The 23,855-nt window shown below is 36.5% G+C and overlaps 1 protein-coding gene across 3 annotated transcripts in view; it reads left to right on the top strand.

Annotated features, from left to right (window-relative positions):
- USP9X (ubiquitin specific peptidase 9 X-linked) overlaps positions 1-23,855 on the top strand; it is a 125,305-nt gene that overhangs the window by 58,700 nt on the left and 42,750 nt on the right. For all 3 annotated transcript variants that reach the window (XM_060087967.1, XM_060087965.1, XM_060087966.1), the window contains 9 exons: positions 5,938-6,025; positions 8,698-9,040; positions 11,148-11,243; positions 12,079-12,290; positions 14,214-14,454; positions 14,801-14,950; positions 15,754-15,874; positions 21,327-21,457; positions 21,654-21,932. In XM_060087967.1, coding sequence (XP_059943950.1) covers positions 5,938-6,025; positions 8,698-9,040; positions 11,148-11,243; positions 12,079-12,290; positions 14,214-14,454; positions 14,801-14,950; positions 15,754-15,874; positions 21,327-21,457; positions 21,654-21,932 — 1,661 coding nt within the window. The remainder of the gene's footprint in view (positions 1-5,937; positions 6,026-8,697; positions 9,041-11,147; positions 11,244-12,078; positions 12,291-14,213; positions 14,455-14,800; positions 14,951-15,753; positions 15,875-21,326; positions 21,458-21,653; positions 21,933-23,855) is intronic.

The raw sequence follows: 23,855 nt of genomic DNA, 5'->3' as shown, positions 1-23,855 counted from the left end.
CACCGATTTCCAAATTTGCAATTCAAAAATAAATTATGTTTTAGCCTCTATGTAATAAAAGTGTTGCATGGATCCCATTAGGTATGAGACATTATTCAGCAGGATAACATCAGGCTTCTAGTTTACTGATATTCTCAATTTCTGATAAGTATTTCACCAGTATTATTTGTCCTGCCCATGTTTCATCTGTGCTAGTATCTTAAGCTTTGGTGGTGGTGGGGGGGTGATGACATTTCCTCAATAGTATGGTCAGCTGATTCTGCCTCCTGTTTTAACATTATTTAGATAAAGTAATGAACTTACTAAAATTATCTGCAATATTTACTCACGTGTTCTTATTGCCTTCAAGCATTGGTGCTTACCAAGTCATTTTTTTAAAGTTTTTTATATGCATACAACACAGTATAAAACCATCTCTCAGTTTTCACTTAAGGTTTACCTTGTTAGTAGGATAGACTTCGTACTGGCTTGAACACTTATAAAAGTTTTATTTACCATTTTTCCTGGTTTCTGGATAGAGTTGGAGGACTTGTCTTTATTATAGATCACATTTTTGCATTCTGTATCTGAGGACTGCCACTTTCAATTACCTCCTCATATACAAGGAAACCCCAATAAAATTTAACAACTGATTTATCAGAACATTGGAGGCCAGAAGGCAGTAGGACAACCTATTCAAACTGCCAGGGGCAGGGGAGGGACCTGACAACTAAGAACCTTACATTCAGCAAAACTGTCTTTCAAAAATGAAGGCAAAGTAAAGACATTCTCAAACATTGCGATAATTTGTTGCTAGCCAACTTGCCTTTGAAGAAATACTAAAGGAAGTAATTAGGCTGAAAGCAACTGACAACAGACAGTAAGTCAAAGCCATGGGGGGCGGAGGGGGGAATAGAAGACCTGAACACTATAAACCCATAAACTGTACCTAAAAGATATCTGTAGAATACTCCACCCGAAAACAGCAGAATGTACGTTCTTCTCACGTATACACAGAATATCCTCCAGGCCAGACCATACTCTAGGCTATAAGCAAGGCTTATTAACTTTAAAGGCATTGAAATCATACAAGTAGGTTTTTTGTATGCAGTGGAATTAAATTATAAATTAAAAAGTAAATTTGGGAATTTCATAGGTGTATGGAAAGTATACATTCTTTACTAACCAGTGGGTCAAAGATGAAATGCCAAGTGAAATGAGAATATGCTGAGATGAATGAAAAAGAACAAAATGTCAAAACTTACGGAGTGTTTCTAAATCAGTGCCTAGAGGAAATTTATACTGCAGAATTCCTGTATTAAAGAAGAAAGATAGCAAATCAGTAACATTTCACCTTCAAAAGGTAGAATAGAGAAAACTAACCCGAAAACAAAAAGGAATTAATAAAGATTAGAGCAGAAATAAGTGAAATAGAGAAGAGAAAATCAATGAAACTGAAAGTTCGTTCTTTGAAAAGATCAGCAAAATTTACAAACCTTTAGTTAGGCTCAGTTGTGAAAGTCAAAAAGGAGAGGCCATCACCACTAACCTTAACAAAAATTAAAAAAATAAGAGAATGCCAGATTACTGAAATTGACTCAAGAAGCAATTGAAAATTTGAATAGGTATATAACAAGTAAAAAGATTGAATTAGTAATCAAAAAACTTCCCACAAAGAAAAGCCCAGAACCAGGTTTAGTGAATTTTATTAGTGAATTACTGAATTTACTGAATATTTAAAGGAGAATTAACGCCAGTCCTTCACATATTCTTTCAAAAAGAGGAATACTTCCAGGCTCCTAGTATGAAGCCATTATTATCCTGCTACCAAAATAATACAAAGACATCAAAATAAAATTGCAGATCAGTATACCTTGTGATGTAGTCAAAAGTTATCAAAAAAACAAGCAAACATAATCCAGCAGCATATAAAAAGGATTATGCACCAGGGCCAAATGGAATGTATCCCTGTAACAATGTTGATTTGACACCCCAAGTCAATTGTAATATACCATATTAATAGAATAAAGGGCCCAAACTATGAGATCATCTCAGTAGATGCAGAAAAAGCATTTGACAAAATCCAACACCTTTCATTATAAAAACATTCAACAAACCAGAAATAGAAGGAAATTTCCTTAACCTGGTAAAGGGCATCTCAGATAACCTACAGCTAATATCATACTTAATGGTGAAAGACTGGCTGCTTTCCTCTTAGGATTAGGAATGAGACAAGGATGTCCACTCTAGTCTCTTTTATTTAACATTCTACTGGAGATGCTAGCGAGATCAACTAGACGTGAAAAAGAAATAAAAAGCATCCAGATCGGAAAAGAAATTGTAAATTATGTCTAATAGATAACACCATCTCATATACAGAAAATTCTAAAGAATCTGCTAAAATCTATTAAAACTAATAAATGAGTTCCCCTAGATTGCAGGAATTAAGATCAATATACAGGAACTTCCCTGGTGGTCCAGTGGTTAAGACTCCACGCTCCTGGACTTCCCTGGTGGCACCGTGCTTGAGAATCCACCTGCCAATGCAGGGGACACGGGTTTGAGCCCTGGTCTGGGAAGATCCCACATGCCACAGAGCAGCTAAGCCCGTGCGCCACAACTACTGAAGCCTGTGTGCCTAGAGTCCATGATCTGCAACAAAGAGAAGCCACGGCAATGAGAAGCCCGTGCACCGTAACGAAGAGTAGCCCCCACTCGCCACAACTAGAGAAAATCCGCGCACAGCAACAGACCCAATGCAGCCAAAAATAAATTAATTAATTAATTTAAAAAAAAAATGACAAGAGCCAGTTCATGTTAGCCTTAGCCACAAGCTAACTGATCTCTTTATTTATTTAGAGCTGAATGTTTATGGGCAGAACCACCAACCATCTTGTTTATGTTTTATAAGCCCGGAAGCTCCTCTGTGGCGAAGTGTAGGGCTCTTCTATTCCTATTTAGCATAGAGGGATCTTCTTACTTCTTGACTTGACTTTTTTTTTTTTTTTGCGGTATGCGGGCCTCTCACTGTCGTGGCCTCTCCCGTTGGGAAGCACAGGCTCTGGACGTGCAGGCTCAGCAGCCATGGCTCACGGGCCCAGCTGCTCCGTGGCACGTGGGGTCTTCCCGGACCAGGGCACGAACCCGTGTCCCCTGCATCGGCAGGCGGACTCTCAACCACTGCGCCACCAGGGAAGCCCTTCTTGACTTTTCTTGATTATTGTTTGGCTTTCACTGAATGTTTTCAAATCTCTTCCCTATGTTCAGGGTCCCAGCTCTTGATAAAGTGCTGCTACCTAAATAAAAGTGAGAGGATGCTAAAAGTAGTGGGTAAAAGTTTGATAGACAAGCTATTTACATAGTCTCAAAGTATCTCCCCACAAATTAATTAAAAAGAAAAATAGTAACTTTACAGTGGAGAAACCTGGTGGAAACCGCACTGACCAGGTGATCAAAGTTGACATGAACACTGCCGCAGAATGACATAGGCTGTTCCTCCTGATGATGATTCTTTGAGGAGGATATAGGGTTACTTCTGTGATACTCTTTGTTGCCAAAATGCCTAGCCTGAATCTAATCATGTGGAAGCATCAGAGAAGCCCACATTAAGCAACATGCAACATGCAACACAGTTGGCTCATAGAGGTCAAGAAATAAAAAGAATGTTGAATTCTCCAGATTAAAGAAGAATTAGCATGACAGCTAAAAGCAGTGTGTACTTAATCTTGGATTTGGGGTAAAGAAGGCATAAATGGACATTACTGGTAAAATTGGAGATATTTTTTGGGTATCTTAATTTGGGAGGGGGGCAGTTGGGCAAGGATGCTCCTGGAATTTAGTGAGTAGAGGCCTGGGATGCTGCTAGATAACCTACACTGCTGCATAGGGCAGTTCAACACAGCAAAGAATTATCCAGCCCCAAATGTCAATAATGTGCTGTTGAGAAGCCTTGGGTTAGATAATACAATACTATTGTATCAGTGTTAATTTGATAATTGTGTGTGGTTATGTAAGAGAATGTCTTTGTTATTCAGAAATATTTGCAGTATTTAGGAATAAAGGGGCATGTCGCCAAGTTACTCTCAAATGGTTTAGAAAAAGTATACACACACATATACATATATGTGATGATTAGTTAAGCAAATGGGGCAAAATGTAAACAACTGGTGATATGAGTAAAGGCCATAAGTGTTTCTTATATTATTTTTTAAGCTTACTTTTGAAATTATTAAAATTTCCCCTAAAAAAAACCTGACAAACAAAACTGTGTGTAAACTCCTTGTTAAGGAAAAAAGTCCATCGTTTATTCAGGTACTTTGACTGATGCTCTGAAAAAGAAAATTTCTACATAGTGGAATAGAATTCTATTCAGTTTCTTGAGAAAACCTCTTGAGAAGTAGTGCTTCAAGTCCTGAGCCCTGATGAAACTGACTTTTCTTGGGAGTAGACAATATGTATTTAGGACTTGTGTAGATAGCAGTATTATGTGGAAGTAGAAAGCAGGTAGTCATAATACATTGGGCTGCTTTTCTTCACCGAAGCATCAAAAGATGTTTCTAAACATTGTAAGTGGTCCATCTTTACAACATGTTAAGATTTTGTCCAAAGAAACCTCACTGTATTTGAAGACATTTATTGGACTTCCCTGGTGGCGCAGTGGTTAAGAATCCGCCTGCCAATGCAGGGGGCACGGGTTCGAGCCCTGGTCCGGGAAGATCCCATATACCGCGGAGCTACTAAGCCCGTGCACCACAACTACTGAGCCTGCGCTCTACGGCCTGCATGCTGCAACTACTGAGCTGAGTGCTGCAACTACTGAAGCCTGCACACCTAGAGCCTATGCCCCGCAACAAGACAAGCCACTGCAACGAAGAGTAGCCCCTGCTCGCCGCAACTAGAGAAAGCCTGCGTGCAGCAACGAAGACCCGATACAGCCAAAAATAAAAATTAAAAAAAAAAAAAAGACATTACCATTACTATGTCTAAAGGGTCTCACACAATCAGAATTCTTTGGCACTAGCATACACGTACCATAAGATCCAGGGTATGAAAATACCAATAATTAATGCTAATTATACAATTTCTTTTTTAAAATTACATAATTTCTTATTCCTGCATAACTTGCCTCAACTTTCTGGAAGAAAGGTCACTGATTCCCAAGTAGTTGAAAGCACGTGTTCAGAACATTTGCTTCAACTTTCTTTTGCTCTAAGCCACAAATTAACTTGACCATTTCCAGATCATATATGGCTTTTTCCAATAAAATAAAAACAAAAAACCACTGTCCAACATGTTTTTAGGACCGGAGGTGCTTTTAAAGATTTTTTTTGCTCTGGTCTTTCATTCCAAACACTGAGACTTTTTTCTTCCATTGTAGGGTATACTCTAATGGAAGTAAAACCAAAGGGTTTACTAGCTTTATTTTATTAAAATTTTTTTAAGGAATTTCCAAATTAAGCTAGGCCTAGTGACCAATATATACCCATTGTCGTGCCGTGATAGAAGGGTAGGTTTTCTTAAATTTATCTGAGAATGTTTCATAACATGCTGGTGGTGATTATGGTATGATAACTTCATTATGTAGAGTAGCATCTTGCATTAATGCCAACTTCCTAGATAGAGGTTAGTAATATGATTTTTTATAACATAGACCACTTAGGTCAGTCTTAGGCTGTAATCAGAAATTACTTCATTATGTATGAAAATTGGGCGAAGGGGTTGTATGAATTATTTTTGACAGCACATTTAACAGACTTTTCTTTTGGTTATGTGAAAGGAAAGGTTATTTTGTTTGGGAAAAAAGGAGATGGGTAGAAACTACCAGTAATTAGTAAATTTCATGTTGCCTTTTAGTGATAAAGGATTAACGACTTTTTAACTGACTTATCTTTCTTTGATTTAAGTCAACAATGATATGGCTAACCATGTGTATAATGCAAGATTTTTCTTAATTTGCAGACCATGAAGACTATGACCCACAAACTGTGAGGCTGGGAAGTAGATATAGTCATGTTCAAGAAGTCCAAGAACGGCTTAACTTCCTTAGGTTTGTTTTAAACAATTAGTGTTGCTCTTTTTAAGACAAAGAATACCAAGTTGATATCCTGTATGACTAGGTCTTTGTTAGGTGGCTCTTGCCACATTTTATTTCCCCATGTGGAAATCATTACATGAAAGTCACAGGACATTTCCCTATGTGTTCATCATTAAATATTTTTAAATTATTGGTTGAGTTTTAACTTCTTCTTTGACTGCAAAGAAGTATTTGAAGAGAACACACTTAAACCTTTTGTATAGACTTCTGGTCTTCATATTTGTTTATATTTATTTTTAAAGAAGCGATTTCCATATTTTGACAACCAGCTAGAGAACCATGTTGACCTTAATGATATCATAGGCACTAAGGAAATGGGGAGAAAAGGCTGTTGGACCAGCACCCCAAAAGAGTGATTGAGTTCTTTGGTGCCTCATTTATCCTAACAGTGGCTGACAAAGGCAGTCTGGAGTCATGTGTTAACAACACTATTCTGATGGGGACGAAGAAAAGAGGTTTATTCCCTTAAGCCAAAGTTAAATGTAGTCCGAGGCTTGATTTACTCATTGATGTTTAGCTTTTAATGATTATACACTTGTAGATTTGAAATTGTTAAAATTTTTCATGATGAGAGGTTTCTTGTGAATTCAGAAACCACATCACATAGCAGAAGAGCTTATTCAGATCATAAGCATGCTGAAGGAAATGCCCAGATTATCAGTGCCTCAGAAAATCTATTGCATTTATTATTTTGATACACTGGGGAATTTTCTCCTGGGCTACATTAATTATCGGCTTACGTTTATTGAATATGTGCTTACTTGGAAACATTGACATAACTAGGTACATTAAGATTTTAACTTGAGGGAAAACTCTAGACACCAGATTTTAAGAAATTCGGCATTTGTTTAAAGTGTGAAGTGGTTTTGTGTGTGTTTTGTTTTTCAACCATCTGGATGGAAGGACCTTCCTCCCCAGATGGAGAATCATTGCCATAGTGAGCCATTGTTATTGATTGGTGTGTGTTGTATCTTTTAGATTGCCTAGAACAGAAGAGTGGTTATCAGCTCTTTTGCCAAATTAAAGTTTGGGATCAGAGAACTTGTTTTTAGTCCTTGCTCTATTAGTACCTATCTATATGACCTACAGCAATTCTCTCAAGGGACGGGAACCGAACTTTACTCACTATGTATTTGGCTTGTGTTAAATGCTTTACATAGCAGTGCAGGGAGGCGGGTATTATCCCAGTTTGATTAATAAGAAAACTGAGATTCGCATGGCTTAAACTAGCTTGTTTGAAAACACACAGCCAGTATATCATAGTGCTGCACTACTCAGCTAGGTGTATCTGACTTAAGTCTATGCTCTTTCTATTAGACCAGTGATTTTTCAAACCTACGTTGGAGCATTAGGGCTTCTGAGGAGCTTCCTCCAAGATTTCTGGACAAGCAGTAGAGGTTTTATCCCCATTTCTCACTTCTTTCCTCTTCCCAACAATTGAAACAGCTCTGCTTTTATTTTTATACATTGGCCTTCCAAATGGAATTTTTGCTTGAAGAAAGTTTTCTGCTGTTGTTTTTAAAAACCAAAACAAAACACAACTCAAAACTGAAAACAACTGTATTTTATCATATTGGACCTCAGTTTCCTATCTGTAAATTAGAGGTGACAGGGTTAGGTGGGACAGGTGCTAGAAGCCCTCTTTAAGCTCAGCAATACTATGAAAATATCAAAGACACTAGAATTGATAACTCAAAATGCTTTGAAATGAAGAGGGAACCTTAAATACATTCACCTTGCTGTGTAATTGGGAATGGAGCCACCATTACATTAGCTAAAGATTGTGTTAAGTTCTTCAGAATAAAATGAGATGTTTATTCTCTTGTCATTCAGAGATATGGCAGACAGGGTGGGTGGATGAATGCTAAAAGAAAAAGAAAGCTAACTGAAGAAACTAGTTGAAACAGAATTCACTTGAACTAAACCTATAGTCCCAAAACTAAAAAGACCCTCAAGAATGCCACTGAATAATTAGTAAGCATCCTGTTGAGTTTTGACATTAAAAAGTTTAAAATATGTCAGTTATTCTGTTCAGTGTGGCCAAGTACTGAGTGATGAATATTAGATTATCATCAAATATTAAAATTTAAGCAATTTTAACTCTTCAGCATTTATAAGTTGGTTATCTATAAAGTCACATAATACAATACCTCTTTCTCCAATGATGCCATATAAGCACAATGCTAAATCTCAGGTAACCTATTAAACATACTTTCAAAATGGCTGGTTTCAAAGATGAAACTGTTTAAGTTCAGGGAGCAAATCTTTTTTTCTCCCAATGTGTATCCTTTTATTTTTATTAAAGTATAGTTGATTTACAGTGTTTCACGTGTACAGGGAACAAATCTTTTTTTTCAGTTTAGGTCCAGTGATGTAGCAGAGTTCCTGGCACATTGTAGGTGCTTAATGTGTGCTTGTTGAATGAATTAATATCAAGTATTTTTTAGTAATAGATAAAAATTAAGAAATAAGGTATTTTAAGATATTGATAAAAACTGACATCTTTTTACCTGTAGTTAAAATGTAATTGTGATAAATGGATTATTTCCCATATAGAGAGACAGATTGCCTTTCAGGATAAAAAATTATGTAGATCTAATTGCTAATTTTTTATGTTTTTTAAGATTTTTATTGAAGGATGGCCAACTGTGGCTCTGCGCTCCTCAGGCAAAACAAATATGGAAATGCTTAGCAGAGAACGCAGTTTACCTTTGTGATCGTGAAGCCTGTTTTAAGTGGTATTCCAAGTTGATGGGCGATGAACCAGACTTGGATCCTGATATTAATAAGGACTTCTTTGAAAGCAATGTACTTCAGCTTGATCCTTCTCTACTGACTGAAAATGGAATGAAATGTTTTGAGCGATTCTTCAAAGCTGTGAATTGTCGAGAAGGAAAACTAGTAGCAAAAAGGAGAGCATATATGATGGATGATTTGGAGTTAATAGGATTAGACTACCTTTGGAGGGTAAGTGAAAAGTAGGAACTTTGTAAGCAGTGTATCTGATGTAGTTTTTCAAATAGGTAAGAAATCACATTTGTACAGATGAATTATATGTATGTATGCTGCTCTGATGCTTGTCACAGGAGGTAGTAATAGTTCATCTTTATCTTACTTTTCTCCCTCCCTCCACCTCCCCCTCCTTCTGCCACTGATGTTCCTTTTGTCTTGGCTTAGAATCTGTCTGTCCCACATGTGTTTAGAAGTAAATGCACTAACCATACAGATCTTTCATGCCCCTCCATGAAAGTTAGTTTCTTCCCTTTTTTAATTTAATGTAGACCTCTGTTTCTTCTTTTAGCTTATCCATTTAATGCTGAAGTAGATGACAGAAAAAAAGACTTTATTTAGAAAGGATTATGAATGTATACTTTATCGGCACTGTTTAACTTGTGATATTTTTAGATACCTGAGTAAAATATTATCTACTTAAGGCTAATTTTTCCACCTTTATAGTATTTATATATATATATATATATTTTTTTTTTTTTTTAGTTGAGATATAATTGACATACAACACTACATTAGTTTCAGGTATACAGCATAATGATTTGATGTATACGTATTGCAAAATGATCACCATAAGTCTAGTTAACATCTATCACTACACAGTTACATTTTTTTTTCTTGTAATAAGAACTTTTAAGATTTACTGGAGAATTCCCTGGTGGTCCAGTGGTTAGGACTCGGTGCTTTCACTGCTGTGGCCTGGGTTCAATCCCTGCTTGGGGAACTAAGATCCCGAAAGCTGTGTGGCTTGGCCCCCCAAAAAATTTACTCTCTTACCATCCACTCTTTCAAATATGCAGTACAGTATTATTACCTATAGTCACTGTGCTCTGCATTACATCCCCAGGACTTACTTATTTTATAACTGTGTTTGTACCTTTTGAACCCGTTCACCATTTGGCAACCATTAATCTCTTTTCTGTATCTATGAGTTCAATTTTTTGTTTGTGTTTTTTATTTTTTTAGATTGCACATATAAGTGAAATCACACAGTATTTGTCTCTGTCTGACTTATTAGCACTTAGCATGATGCCCTCAAGTTCCATCCATGTTGTTCGAATATAGTATTAATATATTATTACTATCTTTAAAAATCTGATCTGTTCACAGTAGTTTATATTGTTTTCTGGATATGAAATATTTTTCTGCAGACAGACCAAGTTGTTTACTTTGGTATTTGAGTATTCAGACTTTAAGTATGTGGTTTTCAACATTTTTAAACAGCAGAGACCCTTTTTAAAAGTCAAAATTTAGATAATACTCCAAAATGTAAAACTAGTTGAAGTGAGAAAGGAAAGCGTGATTTTTTCTTGCGACTCAGTCTCCCTATGCTTCACTCCCTTCCCCCTCCCAAGCCTATTATAGGGTTCATCCCTAAAACTCGTCATCACTCCTAGAGTTCTATACATAATTTGAAAACCACTGATATGATTAGATGAGTGATGAAGATCTATACAAATGGGGTAGGGGTGGGTAGCCTTCTATGGTAAGCTGTATTTCATATAATCTTTGTTTCCTTTAACTAATTTGAATTCCTTCCTTAATATCTCACTGCTTGGTTACCAGGGTGTTGAATTGCAGGGTTTAAATAATACTAATGACAGCATTTTTTTTTTTTTTTTTTTTTTTTTTTTTTTGCGGTATGTGGGCCTCTCACTGCCGTGGTCCCCCCCGCTACGGAGCACAGGCTCCTGCCCATGGCTCACGGGCCCAGCTGCTCCACGGCATGCAGGATCCTCCCGGACCGGGGCACGAACCTATGTCCCCCGCATCGGCAGGTGGACTCCCAACCACTGCGCCACCAGGGGAGCCCATGACAGCATATTTTATTCTTTGTAAAATGTGTCTTTCTTTCTTAACTTGATTTATTCAAAGACTTGAGTTTTGCATTTGTTATATTTTTGGTCTGTTTTCTCACTTTAATTTTACTTGATTATCAAAGTCGATGTTCCCTGTCAAATTATTGAATGCTGTATTAAAAACAACTGAAGGTACGGTTTGAATGGAAATGCCTAACTAAAATATTTCTTGAAAGGTATTTACACTTGAATCTTTTTGAACCTAGGTGGTGATTCAAAGTAATGATGATATTGCCAGCAGAGCTATAGATCTCCTTAAAGAGATATACACGAACCTTGGTCCAAGGCTACAGGTCAATCAGGTGAGGATTGACATGTATTAAAACTTACACAAATTTGAATTCTGATTGAAGAACTGTTGCTACTAAGAATTTTTTTCTTTACTTCAAGATTAACTAGAAATTGTTTTTGTTTCAATTTGTATTATAAAAACATACCTAAAATATTTAGTCTACATTTCTCTCCTACAAAATGCTGTCTAAATGAGTCTCATCTTGATATAATTATCTTGAAGTGATTATTTTGAGTATAGTTATGGTAGGAGATTTCGGCCGAATTTCTTTTCCATTCTGACACCTAATCCTGAAATTCATTTTTTGTATATACAGTTTATACTTGTTAACTTAAATAACATAAGCTTCCTTTGACAAAACATAGTGTGTGTGTGTTATTGTTGTTTCTATTTTATTGATGTATAGTTGATTTTACAATGTTGTGTTAATTTCTGCTGTACAGCTAAGTGATTCAGTTATACATACATATACATTCTTTGTTTATATTCTTTTCCATTATGGTTTATCAAAGGACATTGAATATAGTTACCTGTGCTATACAGTAGGACCTTGTTTTTATCCATTCTGTATATAGTTGTTTGCATGTGCTAATCCCAAACTCCCAATCCATCCCTCCCCCACCCTCTCTCCCCACTTGGCAGCCACAAGTCTGTTCTCAAACATATTTTATTATCAATTATCAATATAGATTCTCTCGTTAAATAGGATCATGGTTAAATGAGATCTACCTTTAAATTGTTGCCATCTTTAATTAGATTAATGTTTTATTAATATATATATATATATGAAATACTTTGTATACATATAAAATTTGAACTGTCTTTATTTGGCCCATTATTTGTAGGTGGTAATCCATGAAGACTTCATTCAGTCTTGCTTTGATCGCTTGAAAGCCTCCTATGACACGCTGTGTGTTTTGGATGGTGACAAAGACAGTATTAATTGTGCGAGACAGGAAGCTGTTCGAATGGTTCGAGTATTAACTGTGTTACGGGAGTATATAAATGAATGTGACAGTGATTATCATGAGGAAAGAACAATTCTACCTATGTCAAGGTTTGTGAATAACTGATCTACTAGTGCTACTTAATTATTTGACATTTTCCTAGCCGTTTGATTTTAAAAAGTGATGATGTACAGGAAGCAGGAGAGAGGAAATTTTTCATTTTTTGAAAACATTAGTGTCTTGCTTAAAAACACTATTTGTATCCTACAGAATTTTTTTTTTTAATAGTAGGCCTTTTTTGTTTTGTTTTCAGGATCTGTTTTTTGCTTGTTTTTGTTTAGGGCATTCTCAAGTAAATCTAGTTTCTTCTTTTTTTTTCTTTTAACTTAATGGCTTTCTTTTTTTTTTTTTTTTTTTTTTGGCTGCGTTGGGTCTTCGTTGCTGTGCGTGGGCTTCTCATTGTGATGGCTTCTCTTGTTGCGGACACGGGCTCTAGGTGCGCGGGCTTCAGTAGTTGTGGCTCGCAGACTCTAGAGCACAGGCTCAGTAGTTGTGGCACATGGGCTTAGTTGCTCCGCAGCATGTGGGATCTTCCCAGACCAGGGCTCGAACCCATGTCCCCTGCAATGGCAAGTGGATTCTTAACCACTGAGCCACCAGGGAAGCCCTCTGGTTTCTTCTTTTTATTCTGGTTGGTCTTTTTTTGTTTGTTTGGGGTTTTTTTTGCCATTTACTTTGTTGCCTGTTAAGTGTTGCCAGGGGTATTTTGCCGTTGAAGTGCTTTGATGCCATTCATTTCCACTGTGAAAAATAATAGCATAGTCTGGTTGCAGAGTAATTGGAGAGAACTCTTAAAAGCTGCTTTGACAGATAGCCAGTATAGCAAGAAATATTTTTAAATGGTCTACTAACATTTCTCTCTTTTTTTCTTCCAGTTTTATTGAGATATAATTGGCATACAGCCTTTATAAGTTTATAATAATTTGTCTTGGTACATCATGAAATGATTACCACAATAAGTTTAGTGAACATCCATCATCTCATATAAATACAAAAGAAAGAAAAAGGAAAAAATACTCTTCCCTTGTGACAAGAACTCAGGATTTATTCTCTTACCAGCTTTCATATATAACATAGAACAGTGTTAATTATATTAATCATGTTGAGCATTACATCTCTAGTACTCAGTTATCTTATAACCGGAAGTTTGTACTTTTTAACCGCCTTCATCCAATTCTCCCTCCCCTGTCCCGCCCCTCAGCCCGGTAATCACAAATCTGATCTCTTTTTCTGTGAGTTTGTTTGATTTTGAAGTATAATTGACCTACAACACTATGTTAGTTCCTGGTACACAACATAGTACCTGAATATTTCCTTACATTACAAAATGATCACCATGATTAGTTACCACCTGTCATCCCATGACTCATTTATTTGGTAACTGGAAGTTTGTACCTCTTAAAATTTTCCTTACCTAATTCACTCATCTTCGGGTCTATTAATGTTTCTCTTAAGATTTCACCATTTAGTATACTCAAATAATATGTATAATTTAGAGATATTTATAGAATGTGAGCCATTAGTATTTGAGTTCTCTTTTTAACCATGAAATTATTAAAATTGCTCCTTGAATATGTTTTTTATTTTTTTGTATCTTACCTGCAGGAAGATAATATGCCAACATAAATAGCATTTTGGGGATGACTTTTGACATTAGTTGGGCTTTTATAGCATTAAAAATAAATGAAATGTTACTCATGTCTCTGTTTTAATGTCTTATAACTAGATACCTGTAAACTATAGGTCCAAGAGTAACAACAGTGAAATATGATTGTGTTTTGAAGATTGCTATAATATTTGTAGTTAAAAGGAGCAGTAAATACTTTCATGATCCTAAAAATAATGTGTCTTTAACTCACTTTCTCTTGTTTAGTAAGAAAATATTCAATTTTAAATTGCTAGCTTTATTTTTTTTGCAAGAAGATTTAAAAATCTGCTGAATATGATAATGGTTTCCCTTTTTTTCCCCCCAGAGCTTTCCGTGGTAAACACCTTTCTTTTATAGTTCGATTTCCAAACCAGGGCAGACAGGTTGATGACTTGGACGTATGGTCTCATACAAATGATACAATTGGTTCAGTACGACGATGTATTCTCAATCGTATCAAAGCCAATGTAGCTCATACAAAAATTGAGCTCTTTGTAGGCGGTGAACTGATAGATCCTGCAGATGATAGAAAGTTGATTGGACAGTTAAACTTAAAGGATAAATCGGTAAGTATCTATAATTACCAAACTTTTCAAGAAAATCAAATCGGGGACTCTTTCATTTTTGTAGTCAACATTTCACTCAATAAATGTTAATGGAGCATCTTTTATGTGTGAGGCTTTGTATTTTCTGTATTAGGTGTTTGAATTATAACACTAAATAAGACAGGCATTATGGTACCTATAATATAGAGGAGAAGATTTCTAAAAACAAAGCTATTTAAGTGATTATGTTAGACAACAGTTATAAATTATATTTCTAAGAATGTGTAGTTTTTTGTTGGTATGTCACTAGCTTCTCTTTTGTGTATTTTTCCTTGTCTTTGGTACTAACATAGTATATCATTTTCAGCTAATTACAGCCAAACTTACACAAATAAGTTCCAATATGCCTTCAAGCCCTGATAGTTCTTCTGATTCCTCAACTGGATCTCCTGGAAACCATGGTAATCATTACAGTGATGGTCCCAATCCAGAAGTGGAAAGCTGTTTGCCCGGAGTGGTGAGTAGATAGTTTTGAGCTATTGTATGCAAGACATTTTGCTGTTATTTAAGAATAAAGTATACAGAATAGTTCTTTTTTCTTGGACTTATGATTTAATGTGGCAAAATATCATTAACTATACATTTAACCATCAACTTCAGAATGGATCCCTTTGAAAGGTGATTGTAACTTGGTCGAAATTTAAAACCACATTTTGTATAGATATAGTGCTGTTATATTTACATAAAACTAGCCCATTATACAACTTAATTATAACTGTTGAGTTTATTGAGCAAAATAACCACTGTATTTTGTATTTGTACCACAAAAATGAATTCTTCAGAACTGTTTCTGTAGGAAAATATCTGCAGTCTTTCTTAGATTGTCAGTAACATATCTTGTTTCTAAAGAAAGTGATTCCTTCCTCCCTTACCTCCCCACAAAAATTTTAATGGCTACAATAATACCAGCCACTCCAGTGTCAGAAGGATTGGCTTTCTACAACAGTTGGATTAGGAATTTAACTGTTAGTGGGCATGGCAGCCATTTGTTCATACAGAGTCTCACTTGTATGTACAAGAGGAATAGTTTAACAAAACCGTAAAAAAGCTGTCACACACAAAGTACAGGAGGTGGCTTGGATAATGTATTCAGTCTACATTATGAAGGATTTCTAAAAGTGAGATGATGGGGTAGGCAGACCATTTCAGGATAGAAATGACATAAGCAAAACTGGAGATTAACCAACACATTTATTTGGGGACTCTTCTTTTGGGGAGGTGTAATTTACAGGTAAATATTTTGTGTATTTTATATTCTAGATAATGTCACTGCACCCCAGATACATCTCTTTCCTTTGGCAAGTTGCAGACTTGGGTAGCAGCCTAAATATGCCACCTCTTAGAGATGGAGCAAGAGTACTTATGAAACTTATGCCACCAGGTAAGAAATTTCTTTTTAAATGATAATAATGTTGATAAAGTACATGTTGGATAGTAAAAGGGTATGTTAGCAAATTCTCTTCCTAGATGGAAAATAACAGAAGTTGGCAAAATATAGCTCACTGGCCAAATCCAACCCACTGTCTGTTTTTGGTACAGCCCAAGAGTTAAGGATGGTTTTTACATTTTCTAATTGCTGAAGAAAAAATCAAAAGAATAATATTTTGTGACTTATGAAAATTATATGAAATTTAAATTTTGGTGTCCATAAACGAAATTTTATTGGTGTTGTACAAGCCATGCTCATTCATGTACACGCTGTCTTAGCTGCTTTTGTCTTAGCACGGCAGCAGTTGTGGCAGAGACCATATGGCCTGCAAAGCCTTAAATATTTACTATCTGACCCTTTACAGAAAAAATTTTCTGGCCCCTGGACTGTGTTTTGGGTCATGTGTCATCTATAACATTGTTCCTTTTTTATTCCTGGGAAACAACCACTTTCAATTGGTAGCTCTTATTCTTATCTATGTCTATACTATCTGTAAATAACACCCTCATACAACTGTTTGTCAGTTTTAGATACCTACTGATTTTCTGTTGTGTAAAGAAAACTTAACTCTTACTTCCACATTCTTCCAATTTTTTCTTTTCTTTTTTTTTTGCCACACCATGTGGCATGTGGGATCTTAGTTCCCCAACCAGGGATCAAACCCGCGGCCCCTGCAGTGGAAACGTGGAGTCTTAACCACTGGACTGCCAGGGAAGTCCCTCTTCCAGTTTTTTCTTAAATTCATATTCAGCGTTTGTTTTTTCAGGAGTGTGTGAAAAGTAGTTTGCTGGATTAATGGCAACTTTTTTTTCAGGGTTTAATAATTTCCCCTTTTCATTTTCTTGATTTTCTATATACCTATTACTAATTCTTTCCACATATTCTCTAGTAACCTCTCAAAATAATTTTCCATTATTATGTGTATTATATAATCTGTCGGCTCCACTGTTGTCCTGGAACTTTTCTTCTGCTTCCTCTCATCTGGTTGTTGTTCACTACACAGCTACCATTTGGGGACTTCTTTCCTCAGCTATCCTATGGAGGATATCTGTTCACTGGCTCCTACGTCTTGAGCCTTTCTTGAGGGACACTGTCATTTTGCTGAAGCACACCCTCCTGCACTTATTTCAGAAAGGGTATGTGGGAGGTGGTTTTGTTATTTGTTTCTGAAACATTGCTAATCTGAATGCTTAACCTTCACATTTGATTAGTAGTTTGGGTATTGAATTCTAGCTTGAAAATTTACTCAGCTGTCTAGCTGGTAATGTTGCTTGTGTGAAGACCAAAGCTTTCCTGAGTTCTATTCTTTTACTTTTTTTTTTTTAATAGTTACGTATGCTTTTTTTTTTAATATCTTTATTGGAGTATAATTGCTCTACAATGGTGTGTTAGTTTCTGCTTTATAACAAAGTGAATCAGCTATACGTATACATATATCCGCATATCTCCTCCCTCTTGCATCTCCCTTCCACCCTCCCTATTCTACCCCTCTAGGTGGTCATAAAGCACCGAGCTGATCTCCCTGTGCTATGCGGCTGCTTCCCACTAGCTATCTGTTTTACATTTGGTAGTGTATCTATGTCCATGCCACTCTCTCACTTCGTCCCAGCTTCCCCTTCCCCCTCCCCATGTCCTCAACTCCGTTCTCTACGTCTGCGTCTTTATTCCTGTCCTGCCCCTAGGTTCTTCAGAACCATTTTTTTAGATTCCATATATATGTGTTAGCATACAGTATTTGTTTTTCTCTTTCTGACTGACTTCACTCTGTATGACAGTCTCTAGGTCCATCCACCTTGCTACAAATAACTCAATTTCATTTCTTTTTATGGCTGAGTAAGATTCCATTGTATATTTGTGCCACATCTTTATCCATTCATCTGTCGATGGACACTTAGGTTACTTCCATGTCCTGGCTATTGTAAATAGAGCTGCAATGAACATTGTGGTACATGACTCTTTTTGAATTATGGTTTTCTCAGGGTATATGCCCAGTAGTGGGATTGCTGGATGGTATGGTAGTTCTATTTTTAGTTTTTTAAGGAACCTCCTTACTGCTCTCCATAGTGGCTATATCAGTTTACGTTCCCACCAACAGTGCAAAATATTCCTTTGCTCTTGGTCTTTGTTTCTGGAAGTTTTGGTTTTATCATTGAGTTTAGAACTTTCCTGATGAAATGCCTTGCTTGGTATAGGTCTGCTTTGTGATGGGTTTTCAGTGGGCCTGGAGATTCCTAATTTGTGAGAGATTTCTGTTCTTTCTTTGCTAATTTACTTCTCTGTGTTTTGCTTTTTGTGGATCTTTGAAATGTTTTTGACTGTGGTGTTGAATCTACTAAATCTGATTTTCTTACCTTTCCTTTCTCCTCTCATTAATTTTTTTCCAGCTTTGGGTGGTATCCTTAACTTTTTCCAGCTCTTCTGTTGACTTTTTGCCCCCAGATATTGTAGTGTTAAATTTTCAAGACCTTCCTGCAAGTGATCCTTTTCCATAGGATTTTTTCATGAGCACATTTCAGTGTTTCTGCTCTAATACATGTGTTTTCCTCTAAAACTTAACGTTCTACAAAGTTATGCACTAAAAATAACAGAGCCTGTGGAAAGAGAGAATCAATCAGATCATTCAATCCTATACAACTTAAAAAAAATTTTTTTTAATGTTTTTTGGAAACATTTACAACCTTACAGAAAAGTTTGAAGTATAATTCAAGGACTTCAAGAACCATTTGAGAGTAATTTGCTGCTGGTCTGATGTCCCATCATCCTTAAATACTTCATTGTGTATTTCCAACAAGCAAGGATATTGGCATTCTACTATAAAGCAGAGCTTTGCCTTCTCCCCTATTAATTATGTGTTATCACTGTTTACTCATGGATTCTTATTTTATCCATTGGGTTATAGCCATCATAGTCATTATTTATTTTGATGCTCAGTTGTCCCAGGTATGGTCAGTGGATGTGTACTCAACTGTCTTTTTTACATAAACCCAGTGCTTTTTTTTAATATAGCTTCATCATCCTTTGAGTACTTCTTACTTTCTGGCATAAGATATTTAAAGTTTATCTAGTACTTTCTCTATTCCAGCCCTAGAATCAGACATTTCTCCTTTTAGTGAGGGAAGATATTTAGAAACCAGAATGTGAGGGCTAAATTGTGCTCATTACCACTGGGGTGTTATTGTGGTCTAGGCATTTTCATTGGACTTAGGAAGTAATACACACTTACACACACACATGTATGTAAACACATTTATATCAAAAAACAAACATGGGTTCGTACTGGTACTAATCCAGCTTTTTAGTCTTTTGCATTCCATATTTGTATCTATTCTCTACATTAGTGAGATATCTGCTTCTCAGCTTCATCAGTCTATTGGGGAGGGAGGTAGAGTAGAAATTTGCCTCTTAGGCAGATTTCAGGCACTCTGGGTTTTTTTGGTTTTTTTTTTTCTTTTTTCGCTGTACGCGGGCCTCTCGCTGTGGCCTCTCCCGTTGAGGAGCACAGGCTCCAGGCGCGCAGGCTCAGCGGCCATGGCTCATGGGCCCAGCCGCTCCGCGGCATGTGGGATCTTCCCGGACCGGGGCATGAACCCATGTCCCCTGCATCGGCAGGCGGACTCTCAACCACTGTGCCACCAGGGGAGCCCCACTCAGAATATTTTTAAACTAAGCAAGATATTTTCAGATACAGCATATGAATTGGTTTCTTTTTAGAGAGTAACTTGGATCTTTATTGTTTAAAAAAAAATTGGGAAAACCTAAATACCCAGTGTTAGAGATTAAACTAGTGTACTGGCAAAAGGACATGTCATTTTAATCATTAATATAAAACAATACAGGGGATGGATATTTAATGACAGGAGAAGATATTCATAAATGTTTTATTATTAAAACTGAATATTTCATTTAGTTATATGTCACTCTCCCTTCAGAATAGGGAAAGCCAACAATTTTAACACAAATTGAAGGTTTTTTTGATATTTCCAGGCCTGTAAAAATTAGCTTACCCTAAGGAAATTATAGTAATTTTCGGTTATCTTTATTCTTCAAGAAAAGCTTTTACTTAAAAAGAAAATCTTATTTATCGAGTGGTATTTTAATCATAGGGCATTTACCTTGGAAACATTTACCTTTGATTATTGAAGTACTTTCTGAAGTAAGTTTGAGTGTTTGTTAGCTAATAATGGGATTGTTTCTTTCTTTTTTACTGTATCTTTTTAGTGTGATTTAAATGAAACTCATCTTTTAATATTATCAAAAAAATCTTCTTACTTAATGTGCACATTAGGCACTGTTCCCTTTTTTTTTAATGTTTGCTTTTTAAGGTTCAGTTTCCAAGGTTCAGTAAGCTTCTTTCATTGTAACAAACCAGTTAATACAGGGGTCCCCAACCCCCAAGCTACGGACTGCTACCGGTCTGTGGCCTGTTAGGAACCTGGCCGCACAGCAGGGGGTGAGCAGCAGGCCCCACCAGTGATTCAGAAATTCATCTGTATTCACAGCCGCTCCTCATTACTGCCTGAGCTCCGCCTCCTGTCAGATTAGCGGCAGCATTAGATTCTCATAGGAGCCCGAACTCTACAGTTAACCGCGCATGCGAGGGATCTAGGTTGCACGCTTCTTATGAGAATCTAATGCGTGATGATATGAGGTAGAGCTGAGGCAGTGATGCTAGTGCTGGGAAGCGGCTGCAAACACAGATTATCATTAGCAGAGAGGTTTGACTGCACAGAGACCATAATAAATCAATTGCTTGCAGACTCATATCAAAACCCTATCAGTGAGTGACAAGTGAAAACAAGCTCAGGGCTCCCACTGATTCTGCATTATGGGGAGTTGTATAATTATTTCATTATATATTACAGTGTAATAGTAATAGAAATGAAGTGCACAATAAATGTAATGCACTTGAATCATCCCAAAACCATCCCCCCGACCCCGGTCTGTGGAAAAATTGTCTTCCACGAAACTGGTGCCTGGGGCCAAAAAGGTTGGGGACCGCTGAGTTAATACACAGTGTCATGGAGGCTAACATAAGTTGGAAGGAAGAGCTTGTCATATTTCCGTTTTTTTATTTTCAATAAGAACTACTTCCTTTTGAAGTGTGTTGTAGTTTTTTGGTCTCTAGTGCCTGAGGAAGACATGTTGATTTGAGGTCTCTGAGTAGGAGGAGACTGGTTCCTTCATGTTTGGGTTGAGTGATTAAAGAGCCCTGGTTGATTGTGACTTTTTTTTTTTTTTTTTTAAACCAATCCAGATCTGGTTATGTCTTGTGAAGTTTGAGCCTGTAACTCAGCTGAATTGATTCTTATTCCATACTAAAGTAGTCTTCAGAATATCAAAAGTAAAATACTATGAATGCATGAATTATGTTTTATTTTAGACTATGTATCTTTTTTTCTTACAGATAGCACAACAATAGAAAAATTAAGAGCTATTTGTTTAGACCACGCCAAACTTGGAGAAAGCAGCCTTAGTCCATCTCTTGACTCGCTTTTCTTTGGTCCTTCAGCCTCACAAGTGCTATACCTAACAGAGGTTGGTTTTTACTTTTTGAATTTATTCCATGTTCTTGAAATTTGACCTTTTATATGATAATGTGAAGAACATGGATAAAATTGTAATGAAATATTTTTGAAAGAATTTCAAAATATGGGAAAATTTTAAACTAATGATGATGAAGAAAATAAATTATCTTAAAACCTTTTAATACAGTTCTTCTACTTTTTTCCAGGTAGTCTATGCCTTGTTAATGCCTGCTGGTGCACCTCTGGCTGATGATTCCTCTGATTTTCAATTTCACTTCTTGAAAAGTGGTGGCCTACCCCTTGTCCTGAGTATGCTAACCAGAAATAACTTCCTACCAAATGCAGATATGGAAACTCGAAGGGGTGCCTACCTCAATGCTCTTAAAATAGCCAAGCTGTTGCTAACTGCCATTGGCTATGGCCACGTACGAGCTGTGGCGGAAGCTTGTCAGCCAGGTGTGGAAGGCGTGAATCCCATGGCGTCGGTAATACAGACTTTTTAAAAATCTTTTTGTAATAATAGATGGCAACTTTTAAAGTTAAACTTAGAAACTCTTAAGAGTTGCTTATAGAGTTCAGAGTTGATTCAAAATGTTTTCAGTTCCTTTCCAGTGGTTCCTCATTTTAATGGTTTCCTTCTATTGAATTATATTTGTATTAAAATTACAAATGCTTTTCACTGACTCTACTCTGAGAGGGCAGTTCTTCCCTGTTCCCTTAAATCCTGCTTGACTTTTGGTTTTTTTTTTTTTTTTGACGTGTAGTTGACTTACAATATTATATTAGTTTCAGGTGTGCAACAAAGTGATTTGATTTTTTTATAGATTATACTCCATATAGTTATTATAAAATATTGGCTATATTCCCTGTGTTGTACCTTACATCCTTTTTTTGTTTGTTTGTTTGTTTATTTTTGGCTGCGTTGGGTCTTTGTTGCTGCGTGCGGGCTTTCTCTAGTTGCCGCGAGCGGAGGCTACTCTTTGTTGCGGTGCGTGGGCTTCTTGTTGCGGAAGCACGGGCTCTAGGCGCACAGGCTTCAGTAGTTGTGGCTCGCGGGCTCTAGAGCGCAGGCTTAGTAGTTGTGGTACACGGGCTTAGTTGTTCCACGGCATGTGGGATCTTCCCGGACCAGGACTCGAACCCGTGTCCCCTGCACTGGTAGGCGGATTCTTAACCATTGCGCCACCAGGGAAGTCCCCACCTTACATCCTTATAGCTCACTTATTTTATACCTAGTAGTTTGTACCTCTTAATCCACTTCACCTATTTTGCCTCTCTCCCCTCTGGTAACCACTAGTTTGTTTTCTGTATCTGTGGTTCTGTTCCTGTTTAGTTATATTTGTTTGTTTTATTTTTTAGAGTCCACGTATACATGAAAATATACATTATTTGTCTTTTCTTTGTCGGACTTATTTCATTCTTCTTATGGCTGAATAATATAATATTCCATTGTATACACACACCACATCTTTTTTATCCATTCATCTGTTGATGAACACTTACATTGCTTCCATATCTTGGCTATTGTGAATAATGCTGCTGTGAACACTGAGGTGCATATATCTTTTCAAATTAGTTTTTTCATGTTCTTCAGATATATACCCAGGACTGGAATTGCTGGATCACTGTTTGCAGATGATCATGGTACTATTCTATACGTATAGAACCCTAAAGACTCCACCAAAAAACCATTAGAACTAATAAGTGAATTCAGTAAAGCTGCAGGACACAAGATTGATATACAGAACTCTGTTGCATTTCTATACACTAATAATGAACTATCAGAGAAATGAAGGAAGCAATCATGTCAAAAAAAAAAATACCTAGCAATAAATTTAACCAAGGAAGTGAAAGACCTATACTCTGAAAACTATAAACATTGATAAAAGGAAATTATAATATGATACAAAGAAATGGAAAGTTATCCTGTGTTCATGGATAGAATTAATGTTAAAATGTTCATACCCAATGCAATGTATAGATTTAATTCAATTGCTATCAAAACTTGTGACATTTTTCACAGAACTAGAACAGATAATCCCAAAATTTGTATGGAACCGCTGAAAACCCCAAATAGTCTTTCAATTATTCTATTTTATTTTTCGGCCTCACTGCACCACTTGAGGGAGCCTAGTTCCCCGACCAGGGATTGAACCCAGGCCCTCGGCAGTGAAAGCGCAGAGCCCTAACCAGTGGACCGCCAGGGAATTCCTTCTTTCAATTATTTTAAACCTACTAAAAACTCCACGTGAATCTCTTCCTAGCTTGTATCTAGCATATATATATATATATATATATATATATACACACACACACACAGATGGTAATAAAAAAGATGTACAGTTGACTCTTGTACAACACAGGTTTGAACTGCTCGAGTCTGCTTATACATGGATTTTTCAATAAGT

Source organism: Mesoplodon densirostris, chromosome X, assembly GCF_025265405.1.
Source record: "Mesoplodon densirostris isolate mMesDen1 chromosome X, mMesDen1 primary haplotype, whole genome shotgun sequence".
NCBI lineage: Eukaryota > Metazoa > Chordata > Mammalia > Artiodactyla > Ziphiidae > Mesoplodon > Mesoplodon densirostris.
The sequence above is the reverse complement of the archived record's forward strand: the minus strand, read 5'-3'. Positions and strand labels throughout refer to the sequence as shown.